The 22,920-nt window shown below is 37.7% G+C and overlaps 3 protein-coding genes across 3 annotated transcripts; 2 read left to right on the forward strand and 1 right to left on the reverse strand.

The window, feature by feature from the left end:
- Window positions 1–9,239: 9,239 nt before the first annotated feature.
- Window positions 9,240–11,173, forward strand: LOC112752045 (probable pectinesterase/pectinesterase inhibitor 59). Its single transcript, XM_025801418.3, has one exon. It carries the CDS (start codon window positions 9,389–9,391, stop codon window positions 11,042–11,044), a length of 1,656 nt encoding a protein of 551 aa, XP_025657203.1. The 5' UTR covers window positions 9,240–9,388; the 3' UTR covers window positions 11,045–11,173.
- A 313-nt stretch (window positions 11,174–11,486) lies between these two features.
- Window positions 11,487–14,509, forward strand: LOC112752044 (NAC domain-containing protein 105). Its single transcript, XM_025801417.3, has 3 exons — window positions 11,487–12,078; window positions 12,992–13,184; window positions 13,257–14,509. Exons 2-3 carry the CDS (start codon window positions 13,025–13,027, stop codon window positions 14,114–14,116), a joined length of 1,020 nt encoding a protein of 339 aa, XP_025657202.1. The 5' UTR covers window positions 11,487–12,078; window positions 12,992–13,024; the 3' UTR covers window positions 14,117–14,509.
- A 2,536-nt stretch (window positions 14,510–17,045) lies between these two features.
- LOC112752043 (monocopper oxidase-like protein SKS1) lies at window positions 17,046–20,415 on the reverse strand. Its single transcript, XM_025801416.3, has 9 exons — window positions 20,149–20,415; window positions 19,594–19,703; window positions 19,238–19,508; window positions 19,002–19,140; window positions 18,535–18,901; window positions 17,848–18,213; window positions 17,681–17,759; window positions 17,395–17,594; window positions 17,046–17,271 (listed from the first exon to the last, which is right to left on the reverse strand). The coding sequence occupies exons 1-9, from the start codon at window positions 20,272–20,274 to the stop codon at window positions 17,172–17,174; spliced, it is 1,758 nt and encodes a 585-aa protein (XP_025657201.1). The 5' UTR covers window positions 20,275–20,415; the 3' UTR covers window positions 17,046–17,171.
- Window positions 20,416–22,920: the final 2,505 nt, after the last annotated feature.

A 22,920-nucleotide genomic window follows, 5' to 3' on the forward strand; every position in this document is an offset into this window, starting at 1 on the left:
AGTCTATTTCCCTTAGCCCCTACTATGATGCCTCGTTAAAAACCCTTCTCCAGAAAAAACCCTTTGGTTTTGGGAAAAAATCATGAAGTTGGGAAAAGAGTACATCAGTGAGTAGAGTTCGCTTTTAGCTATAGTACCTTTTCATATTACAAGCATGCCACGACCTTGGTAACTCGGTGCCGTCCAAGTCGGTCACTTTATAATAGCCTTTTCCTAAGACCTCATTGATTTTGTATGGTCCTTTCCAATTTGCAGCGAGCTTTCCTTCTCCTGATTTGTTGACTCCAATGTCATTTCTGATCAAGACCAAGTCACTTAGGGTGAATGCTCTTCGAATGACTTTTTTGTTGTATCTTGTGGTCATCCTTTGCTTCAACGCTGCTTCTCTTATTTGGGCTTCTTCTCGGACTTCGGGGAGCAAGTCGAGCTCCTCTTTGTGCCCCTGTATATTTCCGATCTCGTCATGGAGAATCACTCTTGGGCTTTGCTCGTTGACTTCTATTGGGATCATGGCTTCTACCCCATAAACTAGTCGGAAGGGTGTTTCTCCAGTGGCGGATTGGGGGGTCGTCCTGTAGGCCCATAGCACTTATGGGAGCTCTTCAGCCCAGGCTCCTTTTGCATCTTGTAGCCTTTTCTTTAGCCCTGCCAGTATGACTTTGTTGGCTGCCTCGGCTTGCCCATTGGCTTGCGGGTGTTCCACCGAGGTGAACTGGTGCTTAATTTTCATACTGGCTACTAGGCTTCTAAAGGTAGAGTCGGTGAACTGGGTTCCATTATCTGTAGTAATGGAATAGGGTATCCCATGCCTTGTGATGATATTTTTGTAGAGGAACCTCCGACTTCTTTGTGCGGTGATGGTGGCCAATGGTTCTGCTTCTATCCACTTTGTGAAATAATCTATTCCCACGATCAGGTATCTGACTTGTCCTGGCGCCTGGGGAAAAGGACCTAACAAATCCATTCCCCATTTTGCAAAGGGCCATGGAGAGGTGATACTGATGAGTTCCTCCGGGGGAGCCACGTGGAAATTTGCATGCATCTGACATGGCTGGCATTTTTTCACGAATTTTGTGGCATCTTTCTGCAAGGTCGGCCAGTAGAATCCAGCTCAGATCACTTTCCTGGCTAATGACTTTGCCCCGAGATGATTTCCGCAGATCCCACTATGGACTTCTTCTAACACCTTGGTGGTTTTTGAGGTCGGTACGCACTTTAACAATGGTGTTGATATCCCCTCCTGTAGAGAATATTTTTCACCAAGGTGTAGTATTGTGCTTCCCTACGGATTTTCTTAGCCTCTTTCTCCTCCTTGGGGAGGATGTCGAATTTCATGTATTCGACCAAGGGGTTCATCCATCCGAGGTTTAGTCCGACTATCTCAAGGACCTCTTGTTTGTCTTTTACTTTTACCACGGAGGGTTCCTGGAGAGTTTCTTGGATCAAGCTTCTGTTATTCCCTCCTGGCTTGGTACTTGCTAACTTGGATAGGGCGTCTGCTCTGCTATTTAGATCCTGAGTTATGTGTTTGACCTCGGTTTCTGCAAAGTGCCCAAGATGTTCCAGAGTTTTTTCCAAGTACCTTTTCATATTTGGGTCCTTTGCCTGATACTCTCCACTTATCTGGGAGGTCACCACTTGCGAGTCGCTGTATATCATCACTTTTGTAGCACCGACTTCTTCCGCCAGCTTCAGTCCAGCAATCAAGGCTTCATACTCTGCCTGATTATTTGAAGCTGAGAATTCAAATTTGAGGGAAACCTCTATTTGGGTCCCTCTTTCGTCCACCAATATTATGCCTGCACCGCTTCCTATTTTGTTTGAGGATCCATCTACATAGAGTTCCCATGTAGTTGGTTTTTCCTCTTGGTCTCCCGCGTATTCTGCAATGAAGTCGGTGAGGCACTGGGCTTTAATCGCCGTCCGAGTTTCATACTTCAAGTCGAACTCGGAGAGTTCTATTGCCCACTGAACCATTCTCCCTGCAACATCCGTCTTTTGGAGGATTTGATTCATGGGTTGGTTCGTGCGAACTCTTATTGTGTGAGCTTGAAAGTAAGGTCGTAGCCTTCGTGAGGCTACTACTAAGGAGTAGGAAAACTTCTCTAGTTTGTGGTACCTTAGCTCAGGGCCTTGTAGAACTTTACTAATGAAATATACTGGGTGCTATCCGACCTCGTCTTCTCTTATCAGGGCCGACGAGACGGTCTTGTCTGCTACAGATAAGTATAGGACGAGGTCTTCCCCAGCTATAGGTCGGGTCAGAATAGGAGGTTGGCTCAAGAATCTTTTGAACTCTTGGAACGCCTCCTCGCATTCCGGAGTCCATTCGAACTGACATCCCTTTCTCAATAAGGAGAACAGTGGAAGGGATTTTAGTGCTGATCCTGCCAAGAATCTGGAGAGGGCTGCAAGTCGGCCATTCAGCTGCTGGACCTCTCTTAAACAGGTCGGGCTTTTCATCTCCAGGATAGCTCTACACTTGTCGGGATTAGCTTCAATCCCTCTTTGTGTTAGCATAAACCCTAGGAATTTTCCTGCCTCTACCGCGAAGGCACACTTTGAGGGATTTAGTCTCATCCCGTGTAACCTTATGGTGTCGAAGACTTGTGAGAGGTCTGCCAAGAGATTGACTTCTTTCTTGGTCTTTACCAGCATGTCGTCGATGTATACTTCCATTAGACTTCCAAGGTGAGAGGCAAACACCTTATCCATCAGCCTCTGGTATGTGGCCCCTGCATTCTTTAATCCAAACGGCATGACCACGTAGCAAAAATTAGCTCTGGGCGTGATGAATGATGTTTTCTCCTGATCTGGCTCATACATCGGGATTTGGTTATACCCCGAGTAGGCGTCCATGAATGACAAGTATTGATACCCCGAGCTGGAGTCTACCAGGGTGTCAATACTTGGCAGTGGATAAGGGTCCTTGGGACAGGCCTTATTTAACTCGGTATAGTCGACACACATTCTCCATTTACCATTTTGTTTTTTGACTAGCACTACATTGGCTAGCCATGTTGGGTACTTGACTTCTCTGATGAAGCCGGCTTCTAGGAGCGCTTGTACTTGCTCTTCTACTATTAGGGCTCGTTCTGGGCCGAGCTTGCGTCTTCTTTGTTGTACAGGTCGGGACCCCGGGTAAACCGAGAGCTTATGAGACATGAGCTCGGGGTCTATCCCAGGCATGTCGGAGGCTTTCCAGGCGAAGAGATCGGAGTTATCTCTTAGGAGCTTAGTCAACCCTTGTTTTAGGGTTTCCCCTAGGTTGGCCCCTATGTGAGTATTTTTTCCCTCCTCTTCGCCGACCTGTATCTCCTCTGTTCTTCCTCCCGGTTGTGGACGCAGCTCCTCTTTAGCCCTTGCGCCTCCGAGCTCTATTGTATGAACTTCTCTACCTTTTCCTCTCAGGTTTAGGCTTTCATTGTAGCATTTCCTTGCCAATTTCTGATCTCCCCTTACCGTTGCTATCCCCGCTGAGGTCGGGAATTTCATACAAAGGTGAGGAGTGGATACCACCGCTCCGAGTCGATTAAGGGTAGCTCTGCCGATTAAAGCATTGTATGCTGACCCTACATCGATGACTATGAAGTCTATACTTAGAGTTTTTGATTTTTCCCCTTTTCCAAAAGTGGTGTGGAGGGGCAAAAATTCCAGTGGCTTTATTGGCGTGTCACCTAATCCGTACAAGGTGTCGGGGTAGGCTCTTAACTCTTTTTCATCCAACCCTAGTTTGTCGAAAGCGGGCTTAAAAAGAATGTCCGCTGAGCTTCCTTGGTCTACTAGGGTTCTGTGGAGATGAGCATTTGCTAGGATCATAGTTATTACCACTGGATCATCGTGTCCAGGGATTATTTTTTGCCCATCTTCTTTTGTAAATGAAATGGTGGGGAGGTCGGATGACTCTCCTCCGACCTGGTAGATTCTCTTGAGATGCCTTTTGCGAGAGGATTTGGTGAGTCCCCCTCCCGCGAACCCTCCTGAGATCATATGGATATGTCTCTCCGGGGTTTGTGGTGGTGGGTCTCTTCTATCCACATCATCTCGCTTTCTCTTCCCATGGCCGTCCGACCTTTCTATGAGATATCTGTCAAGCCGACCTTCTCTAGCCAGCTTTTCTATCACATTTTTGAGGTCGTAACAGCCATTTGTGGAGTGACCATATATTTTATGGTACTCACAGTAGTCGCTGCGGCTCCCCCTTTTTTATTTTTAATGGGTCTGGGGGGTGGCAGCCTTTCGGTGTTACAAATCTCTCTGTATACATCCACTATAGAAACTTTCAGAGGAGTATAAGAGTGATATTTTCTTGGTCTATCGAGACCGAGTTCTTCCTTCTTCTTGGTTTCCCTCTCCCTCTCTTTTGTTGAGGGAGGGTGCCCAGGTCGCCAGCTCAGGTCTCTCAACTTAGCATTTTCCTCCATGTTGATGTACTTTTCAGCTCTTTCCTGTACATCACTTAGAGAGATGGGGTGTCTTTTGGATATGGACTGTGAGAAGGGACCTTCTCTGAGCCCATTGACTAACCCCATTATGACTGCCTCAGTAGGCAGGTCTTGAATCTCTAAACATGCTTTGTTGAACCTTTCCATATAGGCTCATAAGGATTCTCCGACCTCCTGTTTTATTCCCAGGAGGCTTGGTGCATGTTTTACTTTGTCTTTCTGGATAGAGAACCTCATCAAGAATTTCCTTGAGAGGTCTTCAAAACTGGTAACCGACCTCGGGGGGAGGCTGTCGAACCACTTCATCGCCGCTTTTGACAAGGTTGTCGGAAAAGCTTTGCATCGCGTAGCATCAGAAGCGTCAGCCAGATACATCCGACTTTTAAAATTGCTCAAATGATGTTTTGGATCAGTGGTTCCGTCGTAGAGGTCCATATCGGGGCTTCTAAAGTTTCTCAGAACTTTTGCCCTCATTATGTCCTCACTAAAAGGATCTTCCCCTCCTAGGGGCGACTCTTCTCTACTGTCACGGTCGGTCCGACCTTTGAGGGAGGATTCTAACTTTAAGAGTTTTTCCTCTAATTCTTTTCGTCGATCCATCTCCTCTTTTAGGTGCTTTTCTATCTCCCTTTGTCGCTCTCGTTCCTGTTCTAATTGTTCCAAACGACTTTGGTGGACATGGACTAATCCCATAAGCTCAGTTGCGTGGGACTGTCCGTCTTTCTCTGACTCACGGCCTTCTAAGGAATTCACCTTCGGGGTTTTGACTCCGGAGGTTCCTTCTTTGTGTTGATCGTTGGTTTCCTGATGGAGGGTTAGGTCCGCGTCATTATTTCCGGTATCCAGATTCTCTTGTTCAGAATCTGTTTCCACATGACCCTCCTCAGGGGATCTGTCCGCCATCACTGGTTGATCTCTCGGGTCCCCGGCAACGACGCCAATGTTACGGTAGGTAACCGGAGATTAATGGGCTGGATAGCGTTGGTTGGCCCAATCGTCTGAGGGAGGAAGCCTTTGAGAGGGTCTGCGCCTTGGGGGCCTCCATCCGACTTGTGAGTACGAATGAATGGGGGGTGGTACCTGCAAGGACACTCCGATGCCTAAGTCAGCAAGAGTGTTAGCAGGTCTAGAGAGTATTGGGACTTAGAGATACCTGAGGGGTGTCAGTGTATTTATAGTGGTGAACCAATAACCACCATTGGAGTAGTGCCACTTTTCTAGGGTGTTAACCGTCCCTTTATCTTAGGGAAGTTAAGATATGGCCCGTGGAAGTGGTTAGAGAGATTCTAGGGGTAGTTACTCATTCAAATGAGTGCTTATCTGCCAGCTAACCCTCGTTCCCGACTTCTTTAGAGCAAATCGTGACGAGTACCGACTTCGTAGTGGCTGATCTGGTGAAAGGTGAGGTCAACCCTTTGGGTTGGGCCTTTTTTACTTGGACCCTGGGCCTTAATTGTTGGGTCAGGATATGAACACATATCAAATCAAATTATTAATATGCACCTCAAAATCCTGCCACGTATATGTGAAGCCATCATTCTCCAGCATTACGGTCTGAATTTGTTCTTTAATTACTTACCTACAAAGATGGCATATTGAAAGTACATATTTTGGTGCCTTGTGGTGGCATGCGACATTATTGTGTGAAAATTCGAGGAAAAAAAAAAAGATAACATACCAACTACGGAATGAATTTAATAAGAGAGAGCCAACAAGATAATTAACAAAAGTAGTACTAATTATTTTCTTTGTTATTATTATACAGGATTGAAGTATTCAGCACAAGAAGGAAAATGATACTCACGATTAGAAAAACAAAAGTTCTAATAATAATTTTTTTTTTATAAAAAAAACTACTCGCTATATATATAAACTTCAAGAAGATTGCCTAGAAATTAAATCACTAAGAAACTATCATGTTGATATAATTTAATTAGATCACAGTCTCATTGCCTCATGCACAAACAAGGAAATTTCTCACCGCAATAATTTTTATTTTTGAGCGCTATGCAAAGTTATCTCATTATTGCTAAGCCAGGGGATTAGTTATTTGGTTAATGAGATCTAAATTACCTTTACCATGGTTGAATTTTGGCCCATACACGAAATTTTCAAACAACCAAAATAATCATTATAAGCAGTAATAGCTCTGTACTTTTATCTCAGTAATCACCAACTTATCCGAAACTACGTGAATAATCTTTAAAGTAGTCCAAGATGAATTAATGGGATTTCTGGTATCAATGTTCCGAAGACAATATGCATGTAAAAGGAAAGAAATAAAACAACCCCAAAGACTATCAATTAAAAATAAAAGATGAAAAGATGTGAATTATAATTATATGGAAAAGTATAGGTAACCAATAACATTGGTGAACAATGTGAACAATAGATATATCGAATGTTCATTTCACTAAGTATATGGATAATTATTCTAATATTAAAATTTAGATGAATAATTTGGATGTGTAATGTGTTTTTATTTTATTGATAGTTGTTCATATTGTTCAAAAAAGTCATTGGTTATCTAGCATTGCCCATGTGTAGTACTATTATTGCTAGCAAAAATAAAATAAAATTTAATCTGAAAAAAAAATAGAATGACAAGAGTATTGTTTAATAAAGAGAAAATACTCATATAATCTATAGTGGTCATCATACCTAAATAATATTAAGGAATTTGGTGTTGGAAGAGCTTTCACTGTAAGCCTTGAAAATGAAAAAACCTTTTATGGAACCATGCCTAATAGAGGTACAAATATTCAATATTACGTGGTGATCTACCGGGAAATATTCAATAATATTATGTGTGTGATCTCAACATCAAAACTCACAGTTTTTTAGTTGAGAATCCAATTTTGAATCTTTGGCCACCGTTAAGTGATGTAAATTGAATAGAGATCTACTTTTTGTTCGTAACGCATAGATTGCGACTTTACGCCTGAATTTGTGAATGAATATAATTATTGGTAATAAAATAAAGACATTTAAATTTTTTTTTAATATATTTTTTAATAATTAAAATTTAATATATATAATTAATTAAATTATATTATTTTATTAAAATAAATTTGATAAATTAATTTAATTAAAAAGTTGATAAATCATATCTTAATACATAACTTAAAGTGATGAGTGGGTTTAATATTCACTTTCTTTATTACATACATAACTTATATGTATATAACTTTATATAATATATATTATATATATAATTTTTATAGAGTATATATCATCAGCCTTACCTGTATTGATTCTTTATTTATTTTAACTTTTAAAAAATATTTTAGATAACAAAAATGTTACGTGAATAATATTTTTTTATATTTGTTTTGTATTTGAGTTAGTACTAATTAATTTTCTACTGTTTTACTAAAATTACTGGCAATGCAGCATTTTTTCGTTAGGTAAATTATTTTTATTTTTTAATTTATTTATTTTACAAAAATAAAAAATTCTACTTTTTTTCATTTTCTAATTTATATTGATAAATCATTTATACTTTATTACTATATTCATAAATTCATCAAATATCTGGGTACAAATTTCATTTAATTATGTTAATTTATAAATAATTTAGAAAAACTAAAATGGCTTATCAATATAAAGTAGATTTTTTCTTCCAGTTGTGTGTGTATAATGTATAATGTATATATATGAAAAAAGCATTTTATTGTATTTTAATATAGAACAATTTTTATAATAATACATACTATATATGCTGCTTCATTACTCAATATCAGATATAACTTGAGTTAATTAATTTTGCATTTTATTTGCTATTTGTTTTTTTTATTTTTTTCGAGAAGTGCTAGGTAAACAATAACTTTTTTGAACAATACGAATAATTACCAATCAAATAAAAATACACTACACTTTTAAATTATACACCTAAATTTTAATATTAAAATAACCATCCATACACTTAATGAAATAAATATCCGAAATATCTATTGTTCATGTTGATTAATATTTTCATTGTGTACGTGTACTTTTCCTTTTCCTTTTCATAATGACTGCTCATGAGTTATATTTTGGTTTAATTGTACATTCATTTTGAACTTACAACTGACGACTTTAATATTAGGAAAAGTATATATACATATGATGAAGACCTGATATATAAGGTGATACATCAAGGAGTTATTTCCTGGTGAAGATAATTATATATATATAATGCAAAGTCAAAATGTTTGAAATTATGAATTGCTTAATGTGCAACCAAGAGCACATGGGTTACGGCAGAATTGAGATATGCATGCTTGAATTAGACGCAGAAGAATGCAACTGAATGCAAGTGAAAATGGTTACTACGTTCAAAGCAACTGCTCCTTCACCTGTGCTTGAAGAATTCTGCTCACTAATGGATAATATATAGTATTTTTGTTGATCAGCATTATGCATGCATTTTTTGAAATTAAAACTAGCATACAACTTGGGACCAACTCAACGTAACCTTTTTTCCTCATCCTCATCATAGCCGTCGCAGATAATAACTTGGTAACCAAGATTCGTTTCAGATTTTGCTCTCAGCGACAGACACTTGTTTGTGTTTTTCTTGCACTTGCAATTAGCGACTTCTAGTTCTAGCTAGCTACGACATTCTTGCACCTGCTAAGCTTTTATTCCTTTTTTTATTCTTTACTTGAAATCTCAATAATCACAGTTTGCATTGTAATGGAACTCTATCTGCCACTATTATCTTATTATTATTGGATTAAACACACGCGTCTTTGACATTCACACTCCACACCCAAAAACATACATATATAAACTTGTCAGCACCCTCCAAATTCCAAAACCAATCAACTCAAAACAAAAACAAAAACACATTGTTGGAGCAATCATCAACCAATCGAACTCGACCTAATTATTATTGTTTCTTAGCTTTCATACATTCAGTATCATTCATTCATTCATTCACTGGAAAACTAAAGGCAATCATGAGAAGAACAATGGTCATCGTCAGGCTGTTATTGCTGGTATCTTCACTTGTCTTATCGGCATCAAGAAGAGTTCCTTCTTCTTCTTCTTCTTCTTCTCATTCTTCTGGTAACATTGATTGGTGGTGCAACCTAACGCCACACCCTGGAACATGCAAGTACTACTTAGGTCAAAGCAACCAACAGCACACAACAATAATGAAGCACAAAACCGAGTTGAGGAGGATGCTTGTGAAATCTGCATTAGAGGAAGCAACCATGATGCAAAAGGAAGCACATGGTTTGGACCAAAACTTGATCAAGACAAAGAACCATGAAGCTGTGCATGGCGATTGCTTGAAGCTCTACGACGACACCATCTTCCATCTCAAGCGTACCCTGGAATGCCTTAACAACAACAACTGTTCAGCAGTTGATGCACAAACATGGCTCAGCACTGCTCTCACAAACATCCAAACGTGTCAAACGGGTGCACAAGAACTCAGCGTTCAAGATTTCAAGGTTCCATCTAAGAACACCAATGTCACTGAGATGGTGAGGAATAGCTTAGCCATCAACTTGGATTTCGTCAAGATGATGAAACAACAACCACATGCAAATCGCACATTACCAGAAGCAGAGGAACAAGAAACAGAAGAAGATTTTCCAAGCTGGTTTTCCGGTCACGAAAGGAAGCTTCTTCAATCTGGCTCTAGCGCGATAAAGGCTCACGTTGTGGTGGCGAAAGACGGATCGGGGAATTTCAAGACGGTGCAAGAAGCGCTGAACGCGGCGGCGAAGAGAACCGTGAAGACAAGCAGATTTGTAATATACGTGACAAAAGGAGTATACAAAGAAAACATAGAGGTGGAGAAAAACAACGATAACGTGATGCTGTTTGGTGACGGCATGAGAAACACCATCATTACCGGCAGCAGAAGCTCTCAAGACGGTTACACAACATACAGCTCCGCAACCGCCGGCATAGATGGGCTTCACTTCATCGCAAGAGACATCACTTTCCAAAACACCGCGGGCCCACGCAAGGGCCAAGCTGTGGCCCTGAGATCCGCCTCCGACCTCTCTGTGTTCTACAAGTGCGGCATTGTGGGCTACCAAGACACGCTCATGGCCCACGCGCAGCGCCAGTTCTACAGACAGTGCTACATCTACGGCACCGTTGACTTCATCTTCGGCAACGCCGCCGTGGTCTTCCAAAACTGTCACATATTTGCAAGAAAGCCCCTGGATGGGCAGGCCAACACCATCACCGCACAGGGCCGAGGGGATCCCTTCCAGAACACCGGCATCTCCATCCACAAATCAGTTATCAAAGCCGCACCGGATCTCGTTCCTGTTTTGGACAAGGTTCAGACCTTCTTGGGCCGGCCCTGGCAGCAGAACGCTAGGGTTGTTGTCATGAGGACTTATTTGGACTCTCTTATAAGCCCATTGGGCTGGGATGAATGGAATGGATCTGACTTTGCCAAGGATACTTTGTATTTCGGAGAGTACGAGAATTCTGGGCCTGCTTCCGATACAAGCAAAAGAGTGAAATGGCCCGGTTTTCATGTGATATCAAACCCAAAAGAAGCGTCACAATTCACTGTGACTTCTCTTCTTGCTGGTCGCACCTGGTTGCCTACCACATCTGTTCCCTTCAGCTCTGGCCTCTGATTCTCGTGTAGTTTGTTTTCAGCGTTCATTCTTTTGTACATTTGAGCAAGCGAGAGAAATTATTATTTGTGTGTCTTTGATCGAAATTAAATTAAATTAAATTAAATTAAATTATTATTTCAATTATAACCTACTCGATGTATTCTATCTTTTGTATGAGTTAAGACAAATGAATGAAATGATGATTGCCACTTTTATAAAGGATGTTGTGCAAAAGGTGAATTATATATTATTAGTCTAATTATTATAAGGCCAACAACAACTAATTAACCATCACACTTTTCAGCAACTCACTATAGCTCTTTCATTTGTCCATCATATATATATATATAAATGTTGTAAAATATGAAAAACCAATAATAATGGTACAAATTACACTTATATTAGGTAGATGAAGAGATGAAGATGATGATTATTATGAAGGAGTGTGGGCGTGGAAGCTGGCTGCTCCATTACGTCAACTTATCCCTTTTTGTGTTTGTTTCTTTCTTTTAAGATTTGGTGATTGGTCTGAGCCGTTACGTTAGTTCCTCTTTCATTCATTCAGCGCTTAATAGCAAAGATTAGTATATAGAGATAGAAAAAGACCCTTAGGCCTTAGCTAGCATGTTCTCTTGTTAAGCACTCTTTGTTTGGTGGCGGGTAGAAACAAACACTTTGTGATCCCTTATGCCATATTTTCTGCCACATTTTTTTGCCCGCTTTCGCTTCTAAAAGCTTTTCCACCAATTCAGTCCTGACAGTGAGACATGGATCATGACACAAATACAATACATCCATTTATAGAATCACCTAAGATCATATCCTTTATTTAGTTTCATTGCTACAAAACCAAACACACACAATTATTTGTTTAGGGTTAGGGCTAGCTACTTCATTCTCTATACTTGATCCAACAACATCATAGGTTGCACAAGAATCAAAGTAGACCAACAAATCATTGAGGACATTTGTCTGAGTTAGGAGCTTCATGATCTTGGGAGGCAGATTTGTGACTGCACCACCCTCATCTCTTATTACCTTGCTTCATCTCTGTGAGCTCTCTCATCGTACTTTAATTTCTGTGCTGTCTCTTTTTTTTTTTTTTTTTTTATAAAAAATTATAAGACTCGAACCCGCAACCTCTTAATTAAGTATGGGGAGATTATGCCATTTGAGTTATTACTCATTGGCATTTCTGTGCTGTCTCTTGCTTCTTAATTAATTAGCTTAAACTATATATTTTGAGAATATTCATATTTAGTTGCATATATATAATACTCATCAGTCACCATTCATGCTTTCCTTTCGAAGAAATTACTTAAGCTAATTAGTCAATATAATAATATTGTCTCATATCTATGTCCCAATTCTTAATTTATGTTTGGAACACTTAGAAATTAAAAAAGATAGCGACAATCAATTTTTGTTTAAATATTTTAACTGAAAAGTAATTTTAAGATAATTTACTATGTTTTGAATGTATGAAAAAAGGTTATTTTTAAGTGGACAATTACAAAAAATGGATATGAAATAATATTATTTAATATTTAATAGTTGATAACAAATTAATAAAATCATTAAAATTGAAAAAAATAAACTTTTACTTATACTAATAAGTTTTAGAGCGTTGCTTTTATTTATAAGTTGTATGGTAGCTGAAATTATTGGTTAATAATCTATTTTTTTCTACTCTTCCCAAACATGTTCTTGATTTGCCATTTCCCATTTGTGTCTGGTTTTGTGATTGAGCATGTTACTTTGTATCATTTGGAAGCATGGGTCATGAACTAGTGGGAACAGCAATGAGTGGCATTAATTACTTTAGTATTCATGTGCAGTAATATACAAATAAATAATATATACTGTGATCTATATTGTGTTGTGCATGTGTCTAATATATAACGCCGCATAATGTAATCATGACGATGAGTTTTATTGATCTTAAAATGAATTATTGAATTGCAGATTAACCATTGATCAGAATCAGATAGAGAGAAGATGAATACATTTTGTCATGTTCCACCGGGTTTTAGGTTCCATCCGACTGATGAAGAGCTCGTTGATTACTACCTTAGAAAAAAAGTTAATTCAACTAGGATTGACCTTGATGTCATCAAAGATGTTGATCTCTACAAAATCGAACCCTGGGATCTTCAAGGTAACATACATATTGTACTACTTAGATTTAATTATTTAACAAAAGATGCTTATTAATTTGATGAATATATAGAGCTATGCAGACTAGGAACAGAAGAGCAAAATGAGTGGTACTTCTTTAGCCATAAAGATAAAAAATATCCAACAGGAACTCGCACAAATAGAGCAACTGCAGCAGGGTTTTGGAAAGCAACAGGGAGGGACAAAGCTATATATTCCAAGCATGATTTGATTGGGATGAGAAAGACTCTCGTCTTCTACAAAGGTCGAGCCCCTAATGGCCTCAAATCTGATTGGATTATGCACGAATATCGTCTTGAAACGGATCAAACTGCGGCTGCTACTCCTCAGGAAGAAGGATGGGTTGTGTGTAGAGTGTTCAAGAAGAGAGTGACTTCCATTATGCGTAAGATGAGTGATCATGATTCCCCTTCTTGCACTTGGTATGATGACTCCTCTTTCATGCACCAACAACCAGATCATCACTTTGACAACTCTTGTTCTTCTTCATCAAAGCACCAACTAATCCCTAATAATAACTGTGATGTCTTCTACCAACAACACAACAACAACAACTTGCCTCTTCATCATCTTCCACTTCTTCATCAAAATAACAATAATCCAATCATGGCACCACCATTTGCTGCTATTAATAATAATGAAACTACTGCTTTTCAAGAACAAGGGAAAAGCTTAATTCATCATCAGGCACTACTCTATGGAAATTTAAATGAAGAGCAAGCTTCTTCTTCAGCTGCTGCTGCTGCTGCTGATTGGAGACTTGTTGACAAGTTTGTTTCATCACAGCTTAGAGAAGATCATCATGTCTCCAAACAAGAATTGATGATGCCAGAAAATACTAATAATAATAATAATGATAATGGTGCCTCAACATCAAACTCAAGCTGTCCAATAATGGACGTGTGGAAATAGTGCCTCTTCAATTCTCTGCTTCTGCTCCAATTCGTTTTGGATACATGGGTACATACATATATACAAAATAATATAATTAACAGGGTTATTATTATTGATTAACCAAGACGGATCCAAGTGTTGGTTGTTCAAATTCCTGTACATAATAAACGAAATGACTGTAACTTTACATTAGCATGGATTAATTAAGTTAAAAGTTTATTCAAATAGTCAGTCATATATAGTCCAATCAGTAGAAATTCATATATTTCCCTAAAGAGGTAAAACCATGCAGGATTTACACATTTCTTTTAGGGTTTAAAGTTGTATTATTAATTATTGTTTGCCATGAATCATGGGCTCTATTTAGTAGTCCATGTTCAAACATCTGTTCATATATATCTCTATTCTCTATGTATCTTGCATTTCAAACAAATTAAACAGTTAATATATAGCTTATATTAATAATTCTTCAGTAGACTTATATTGTTATCTTTTCCTTTATTCACCCTGGCATATATGTATGTACAATCCCGCTACGTTACCAACAACATTTTTGTCAACTTCTGCCAACTCTTGTTTATAACTGTGTTTAATGGAAGTGTCTTTGTGGATGTGTCTAATAAAAATATATTTTTTATAGTTGTGTCTAATGAAAGTGTCTTAATATATGTTGGTACCCTATACTTTTTCATGTACAAATGAATTAAAGGAAACAAGAGATTAAAAGTAGGTACACTGTAATGATTGGTTATGGTCCTTGGTGGAGCATCAAGGCTATATATGCTAATACGATAAAGAGTTTAGGGAACTTAATTTTGTATATTAAGGAGAGGTTTTTTCTTAACCACTGAGATCCGGTCCCAATTACAAATGGCAACAAATTATGATATATAGCACGCATGCTTTGCTGCCAAGTCTCGCAATACATACATTATGCCTTAACAATCTCTCACAGGTTTACAAGGCAAGCAAAACATTGAATATATATAGTTATTTGATGTGTCATCAAGTCATAGCCACTTATTATAGAGCCACAAAGGCGTCCTTCATATATATATGTATGCGTAACTTCAAAGACTTTTACAACAGTTTCTTTAAGATCATGACAATACATAGCTATGTCTAAGTTTGTGTTGCATAGATAGAATAGCACTATGTAATAACAATCACATATATAAAGTGCTGCAAATCTACACCTAATGTTGGATTTGGAGGTATTATTGTGCATGCAAAGGGAATTCTTATTTTTCTGAATTGGGTCAGTTTAAAACCAATTAAAGAATTCACCAATTACTTTTAATTGATACATTTTTACAGAGTTACATACCTAGCTCTTTTTTTTTTTTTTTTGGTATGGTACTGAGTTACCTAGCTAACAATTGAAGACTTAATAGTCTAAAAGGAACTCAAACCCATAACAGTCTGCTGCTATGTTTTGTGTCAACGTGAACAAAAGCTTTTTTAATTTGGTATAAGAAAAAGCTTTTGATTTTTAATAGTATAATTTTGCAAATGCCATTGGGATAATTACAATGTGTGATTATAGGGTTGGAAGTGAGCTGAGCTAAGCCGAGCTAGACCAAGCTCAAGCTCGACTCATGAAAATTGAGTTTGGCTCACGGCTCGGCTCATTAACAATCGAGCTTATTTCTTAAGATCAAGCTCGACTCACCAAAAGCTCACGAGCTGGCTCAAATAAGAGAAACATATATACATAATTTATAATTTTATATCAATAAATTATAACTTATATATTTTTAAAAATATTTAAAAAGATCAATTTTATATATTGTTTATCTATCAATAAATTATAAATTTTTTATTTATGTCCTATATATATATATAATCGAGCCAGCTCACGAACTAATGAGCTGAGCTTATCTAAGCTCAAACTCGACTCATTTAATTTATGAGCTAAATTTCAGGCTCAAATTTGACTCACCAGCTCACGAGCTTAGCTTATCGAACTGTTAACGAGTCGAACTCGAATTGACTCATGAGTTGGCTTGACTCACTTCCAGCCTTACGTGTGATAGTGCTTATACCGTTATACGTTATGACAAAGAGAAATTGGTGCTACCAAGTACCAATGTGTCATCTTTTGGTCAAACAATAATTAAACAATGTGATGCGTTCAAAAAAATCTTGATTTCATAAGCACAGTTACGCAGGCCAGTTTATAATGGACTATTCTATTGTTTGGTACATTGGGCTTTCATTATTTTTAAAGCTACATCGTTGCTTTCAATAACGAAAACTTCAATCCAAAAGAGAAGTTGACCAAAAACAATCCCAGAAACAAAAAAACAAATAGAGAGATAGTGTGCGTGGAAAGCCAAAACTAACGACTAATTTTATGGAGTAGATTAGAATACAATTGCTTGATTGCGATATTAACATTCATTGTACCGGAGACTAGAGACCCATGTGCGCGTGCATAGATCCTTGTATAGTTGCATTTCAAGTTATAAGTGGCATTAGTCAACCGGAATAAGAAAATACGTTGGTTAATCGTGAATATTTGTGCCATTTTCACTCCATTATTTGACCCTAAATAGGCGGAAATGTCATCTATGTCAGCAACCATTACCTAATTGCATAATTCATTACTAAATTTTGAGGTTATTAGAGAGGTTCACCTAACAAATCTATCAAATCAAATCCACTCTAACCTAATATCATTAAAAATGGACAATACTTGCTTGAACATACATGTGGTTCTTTTTTAATATTTGGGTCTCCAACAATTCCAGTGTTAGAAAAATAAAAGTCTTAACTATCTCATGCTACTCCATTTTAAATTTTTAATAGTGACTTTTCTCGCAAGCCAAAAACCATTCCACGCAAAACAAAAAATCATCTCAGTGTGTGCTAGAGATACGTTTTGTTCAAACAGTGTGTGATTAAATAACAAATTAAAATTAGAGTAGATATATACTTGTTCAACTTTGGGGGGGAAATCAAAGTGTATTTTTACTTTTTTATACCAAGAAGTTAGTAATCAAACTCCACTAAATGGCCTATTAACTACAATTGAGTAATGTAAGAAAGAAAACAAAAGCAAATAGAATCCTTAGTTACACATGAAAATCGCAGCAAAAAGTGCCAGTAGTAATGATAAAAGGAGGTTCCCTCCAAAAGCAGAGACTGCAGAAGAAGAATGGTTCTGCTGCCTGCAGGCATAATAAATTAAGTAAAATTAGTAAAAGTCTAAAAGACAAGTCTAAATGAAATTGAGCATGGTCCTTGCAACTTGAAAGCATGAGATATAAGGCTAATGGGTTTGAAGAAGGTACTTCTGCAAGTTTTTGAGGGGGCCACAGTAGAGAACATGATCTGGTGGAGGCATCTCAGTTTCACCATTTTCTTCAGGATTGACGATCCTCAGATATGTTTCTTGGCCTAGGAACCACCTGTCAAGGTTTTCTGATCTCAGGTTCCAAGTTCCAACATTGTCTAGAGATATAAGGATTGCTGTCCATCCTCCAGGGTAAACCTGTTCAGTGGTGAAACAAGAGTTGAATATCCAACAAAAGCACACCAAAATGGAACTGTCAAAGAATGCTTGTAACAATGACGCACCTGAGTTGTGCAGCGAGAAATCGCATCCCACTTGTTATAAGAACCTCTAGAATTCTCTGACCAATTACCAAAGTCCATCCTGAACAAAAAAATCAATTATGAATAGTGATAAGAATAAAATCGTACTTTAGGAAAAAAAAGAAACAATAAAGAAAGACAATTATTACCCAACTACAAAAAAGGAGTAGCCATCCAAGTGAAAATTCTGCACTGTTGTGTCATTGTTTTGCAGTACAATCTCAATGAACCCCTTATAAGTAGCATTTATGAGAGAGGTGTCGATTACTGGTGCTTTGTTCATCGGTTTACTGGGGAAATCAAGCTTGTAAATTCCTCTTAATTTATGCAGATCAGCAAGCCGAAATGGAACAGAAGGCTTATTAAATGAGACCCCATTGATAGTAGCTCGAACGTTGCCTTTTATGGTCACTGGTGGCACAACTTGTAACAAATATGTATCAGTGATATTGATAGATCCATAATGAAAGGATCCTTGGGGATTAGGGCGAGCTCCACTAGCAGATGTGTTTTGCCTGCACAACAAGGTATGAGAATTCAAACCATAAAAGTCAACAAGTGAATGAAGTCACCAAGTGTAAAGAACTTAAAACATAAGCTATTGAGTTCTGATTTATATAAGCCTACATAAAAGATTATAGTAAGATGCTACTATTCAGGCTATGCATAACCAATAGATGAAACAGAGACAATCATAGTTGACTTAGCACATTCCTGAACAAGCTGTTATTGTAGATTTTAACGACATGAAATGTTTTCTATTTATATGGTACATAAAACAATTAAAGTCAGTCAAAGGTTAAAGCACGATGCAATATAGCTTCTCAGTAGCAAACCTGACACTTTTGGCTTGGTTCATTGAATAACCCGGGTTATAAATATCATCTGGTGGGGGTGGAAGTGGACCACTTGCTTTTCCCTGAGAATTTGAGTAGTGTAAAATTGCAACACCCGTAACCCTATCCCATGCTGAACCATTTACAAACCTTGCACTTGCAACAATATAGTAGTCTGTACTTGCATTCTGATCAGTTGAAAGTAGAAAAGAGTATGACTGGCCAGCATGAATATCAAAGTCAGTGAAATTTGTTTGAATTGTGTAATGGCCCTCTGTTTCTGCAAGCAATAGATTGTGATTTTGAATCCGGAAGTTCAAACTAGTTGAAATCCCCACATTGTGGACTCGAAGTCGGTATGTCTTGCCTGCCAAATATATTTGTACTTCCAGTCAATATTCGAACAGCTACATCCACTTCTACAGTAAAATGCAAGATAAACAAGGAGAATAGTGCGACAGTAATACCTGGATCAACCCTAATTGTTTCATAGTCAATGCCAGCAGGTACAAGAGTGGTGTTGTATTGGTAAGGTCCCTTTCCATTGATAAGAACACCATCTGGAATTCCAAGGTCTTTTCCACCATCAAGTGTCGTTCTCAGAGCCTACAGTTTCATATATGCATAAACAATACAAGTAAATCACAACACACTTCAAAACGAATTCTTACAAATGAAAGATTAACATAAGAGATATACAAACCGTGTGAGTCTGGGTATACCAATCACCAATTATGATGAAAATATCCCCATCTGGCTGTGCAAAAGGAATAGGGATAATATTCCTATTATTGACAACAATGGGACCAAAACCACCAGAGGCTCTTTGGAAATTTAGGGAAGGGAAGTAAAAGAAACTCCCAATTTGATCCTTGACTTGGAACTGGTATGTCCAATTCCACTTGGGAGGAATTGGACAATTTGTTCCAATAACACCATCTTCCCATGCATCGCGGCGCATTTGAATGCCAGACCTGTCAACATCATTTGTAGCAAGCTTGTTAAACTCATGAATATATCAACACAGTGAATATTACAGATTGTAACAGTGGAAGCAACCATGTAACGAGAAGATCTTCATCCAAATCATTGTGGACGTTCACATTAACATTGTTATTAGTCGTAACGTTGATGAAGGGCCCTGGAAAATCACCATTGACAGCTATGACCTGCAGAGAGATTTTATCACTCAAGTGAGCCAAATTCTAATCCAATTTTCTTCAAACATGATATATTAAATTTTAGGGACAAAATCAACTAAAAGTACAAAAATAAACATAGAAAATTAACAAAAAATAAAATAAAATAAAACGAAAAATCTCCCATGAAAGCTCACGAAACAATATCCACCAAATCTAGAAGGCCAAGACAGCTTCAGTTTCGCATGGAAAACAAAGAAATATATATAGCAGAACAAGTGAAGAACTGAGCATATGCAAATCTTTAGACATAAAAGCGAAATATACGGAGATGTAGCTTGTGATTTTTTTTTCCTTGTTCTACGAGCTGAATTCGAAATACTAGTTGGAAACGCATTATTAATTAAGACTTAGTGAAATTGAAGAGGTAGAAACACAGAAAAGCATGAGAAATGAAGTGAATGTATGTTCGAACCCGTTGAGGAAGACCGAGGGGGGAAAGAGTTTTGTATGAGAAGCGAAGGTCAGCGTTAACGGTAGGATCGGCAGCGGAAGAGAGGCATGGAAGCAGCAGAAGCAGAGAGAGAAGCGTCGTCACCATGGGAGACTGTGTCTGTGCGCAAAACAAACGAATGAGAGAGAATCAAATTGAAAACGACACACTACACCACTGAGCGGGCCAATTCACTATTTGTATTTCGTGCGTTTTGGGTCCTCTCTCTCTCTCTCTCTTCCCGTTACGTTATTTCTACGGTGGAAACTCAGGTGCAGTCCACTTCACGTGAAATTGATAGTTGAGAGTCGTTACATGAAAATTTAGTCAAATCAGTCAAACTATTTAACGGCTCTCAACTATCAACTTCACGTGAAATCGACTGCACCTGAGTATCCATCTATTTCTATAATCTAATATTTTAAAATGGTAAACAAAATTTCCTTAATTAATTTCCGATATTATTTTGCTATTCTTGCCAATAACAAATCCATCCAGATCACTTGCTAAATTTATGGGTTTCTTCACTAGTATTCGATTTTTAATATTATTAGAAGAAGAAATGAGGCAGTTTCTTAATCTAGAAGAAGAAACAAATGCGTCTATTGTATGTTTAATTTGTTTGTTTATTTATTAGTCATTCATTGTATTATCATAAGAGGCAAAATGATGAAGATGCAGCAGCACCAGCTCATAGTGACTTGTCATTACACATTCATGAGCTTAATACTGCTGTGTTTTGCGTCAAGTTTCAACGCGGACGAAAGGTTTTTAGCACAAGAAAAAAGCTTTCCTTTCTTAATTTAATACTATAGTTTTGAAAATGCCGTTGGGATTTATATTGCTTAGTATACGTTATGAAAAGCAGGGAAATTGGTGCTACCAATGTGCCATCTTTTTTTTTTTTTTTGTGTCAGAGTGAGAGATTAGAAATTTTGTAACATCAATACATCATAGATGGATAGCACTTTCAGTATCAGTGTGTGGTTCAAGAACCCTACATTGGGGGGTCAAAAGCGCAAAACTAAGAAGTGTTGACCAGAATAGAAAAACTGACGACAGAGTTTTGGTTTTCTTGGGCTTACAAAGTAGAGTTCGTGAGACAAAATTAACAAACATAAGCCGAAATAAATGGGCCATTATATCGATAAAAAAAACCTCTTCTATGTGAGTTAGGACCATAGGGCTGGGGGGCTTCAGACATTGGGCTTTTCTGTTCCATGGGGACATATCAAAATCATAAAAACCTCTCCATAGAATTAATACATGCACACTGTTATTGAGGTGTATTTTCTTTAGTGTGCAGGCTTTATGGCTTAGTGTTTTGGGGCTCTTCATGTTATGGGTAAGGACTACGGACCCATGTATAATCATATTTTTTTTTGCGAACAACCAAGAGAAAAAACAAAAGAGCAGAAAAGAAAAAGAAAAGAAATCAGGTTCTTAACAACAAGAGAGGACAAACCACTTCTGACGGCTGGTGCCAAAGGTGAACCTCATCAGCTCCGCTACCTCCAGATCCCATCTTTGCCAACCGATCTGCCACGACATTAGTTTCTCTCGGGATAAGCTCAAAACGAATATCCCAATCCCTTCTTAACTTCAAGTCAAAGATCAGTTGTATTACTTCTTTTTCAAGATGCCAGAGTGAAACTTGCCAACTAGTCACTAGCTCAAAAGCTGATGCGCAATCTGTCTCACAGACAACAAGCTTAAGACCCGCCTCCCAAGCCCAAGCCAAACCTTTCCATATACTCCACAACTCCATCTTGATGACACTAGATCCAAAGGAATTTTCTGAGCATCCCATTACCCATTGACCGGAGCTACCGCGAATTACCCATCCAAAACCAGCACAATCATCTCCCAAGTTCACACTCCCATCACAATTTAACTTCCAAGCACCAGGTTCTGGCGGAGACCAAGACAGAGATTTTAATCCCTGGATGCAACACACTCGATTCTGAGTTGTATATTCAAAATCCACCATGCACCTGCGAGCCTTGTATGCAATTGATCCAGCAGATCCAAAAATTCCCTAAAAATTACCCATATTTCTATCTTGCCAAATTGACCATATTATAGCTGCAAATTTGGAACAACCTTCATTGAGGAGGCCATACTTGAACCAATCATGTATAATCATATTGATTATACGAACTTTAGGTCCATGTCCATAAAAAGAAAAATTTAGGTCAGAATATCGTAACATAAATTAAAAATTTATTGGTGCAACTTAATATGCTGATTTGTATAATGCTTGCTGTTGTTATCTTAATTAATAAGTTAAGTGGGGATGCTTCCGTAAAGACGTGAAAAACGTCTTTTTATAAAGACGCTTACATGTCACATTATTATTGGACGTATTAATGAATCAGTTATTTTTAAGTTTTTTATTTACAATAAAATCGATTTTGTTTAACAATAACAATAAACCCAATTTTTTTAGGAATCTAATTGTATTTTTAAATTTTTAGAGATTCAAATGTCTGCAAAACAAAAAGTTAGAGATATATTTATCTTTTTATCGAAAAATTTAAAGATATTCGATTTAGATTGTGTAATTCGATCGGATCAAATTGGGTCTAATAATTATAATGCAGACAATTGAGTTTATTATTGTTACTATAATAAATCAATTTTATTTTAGTTTATTAAAAAATAAATTATTAACCGATTTAAAAAAGATGTCCAATAATAACATGACACATATAAACATTTAAAAAAAAAGACATTTTTAGTGTCTTTATTAAA

Source organism: Arachis hypogaea, chromosome 19 (assembly GCF_003086295.3).
Source record: "Arachis hypogaea cultivar Tifrunner chromosome 19, arahy.Tifrunner.gnm2.J5K5, whole genome shotgun sequence".
Lineage (NCBI taxonomy): Eukaryota > Viridiplantae > Streptophyta > Magnoliopsida > Fabales > Fabaceae > Arachis > Arachis hypogaea.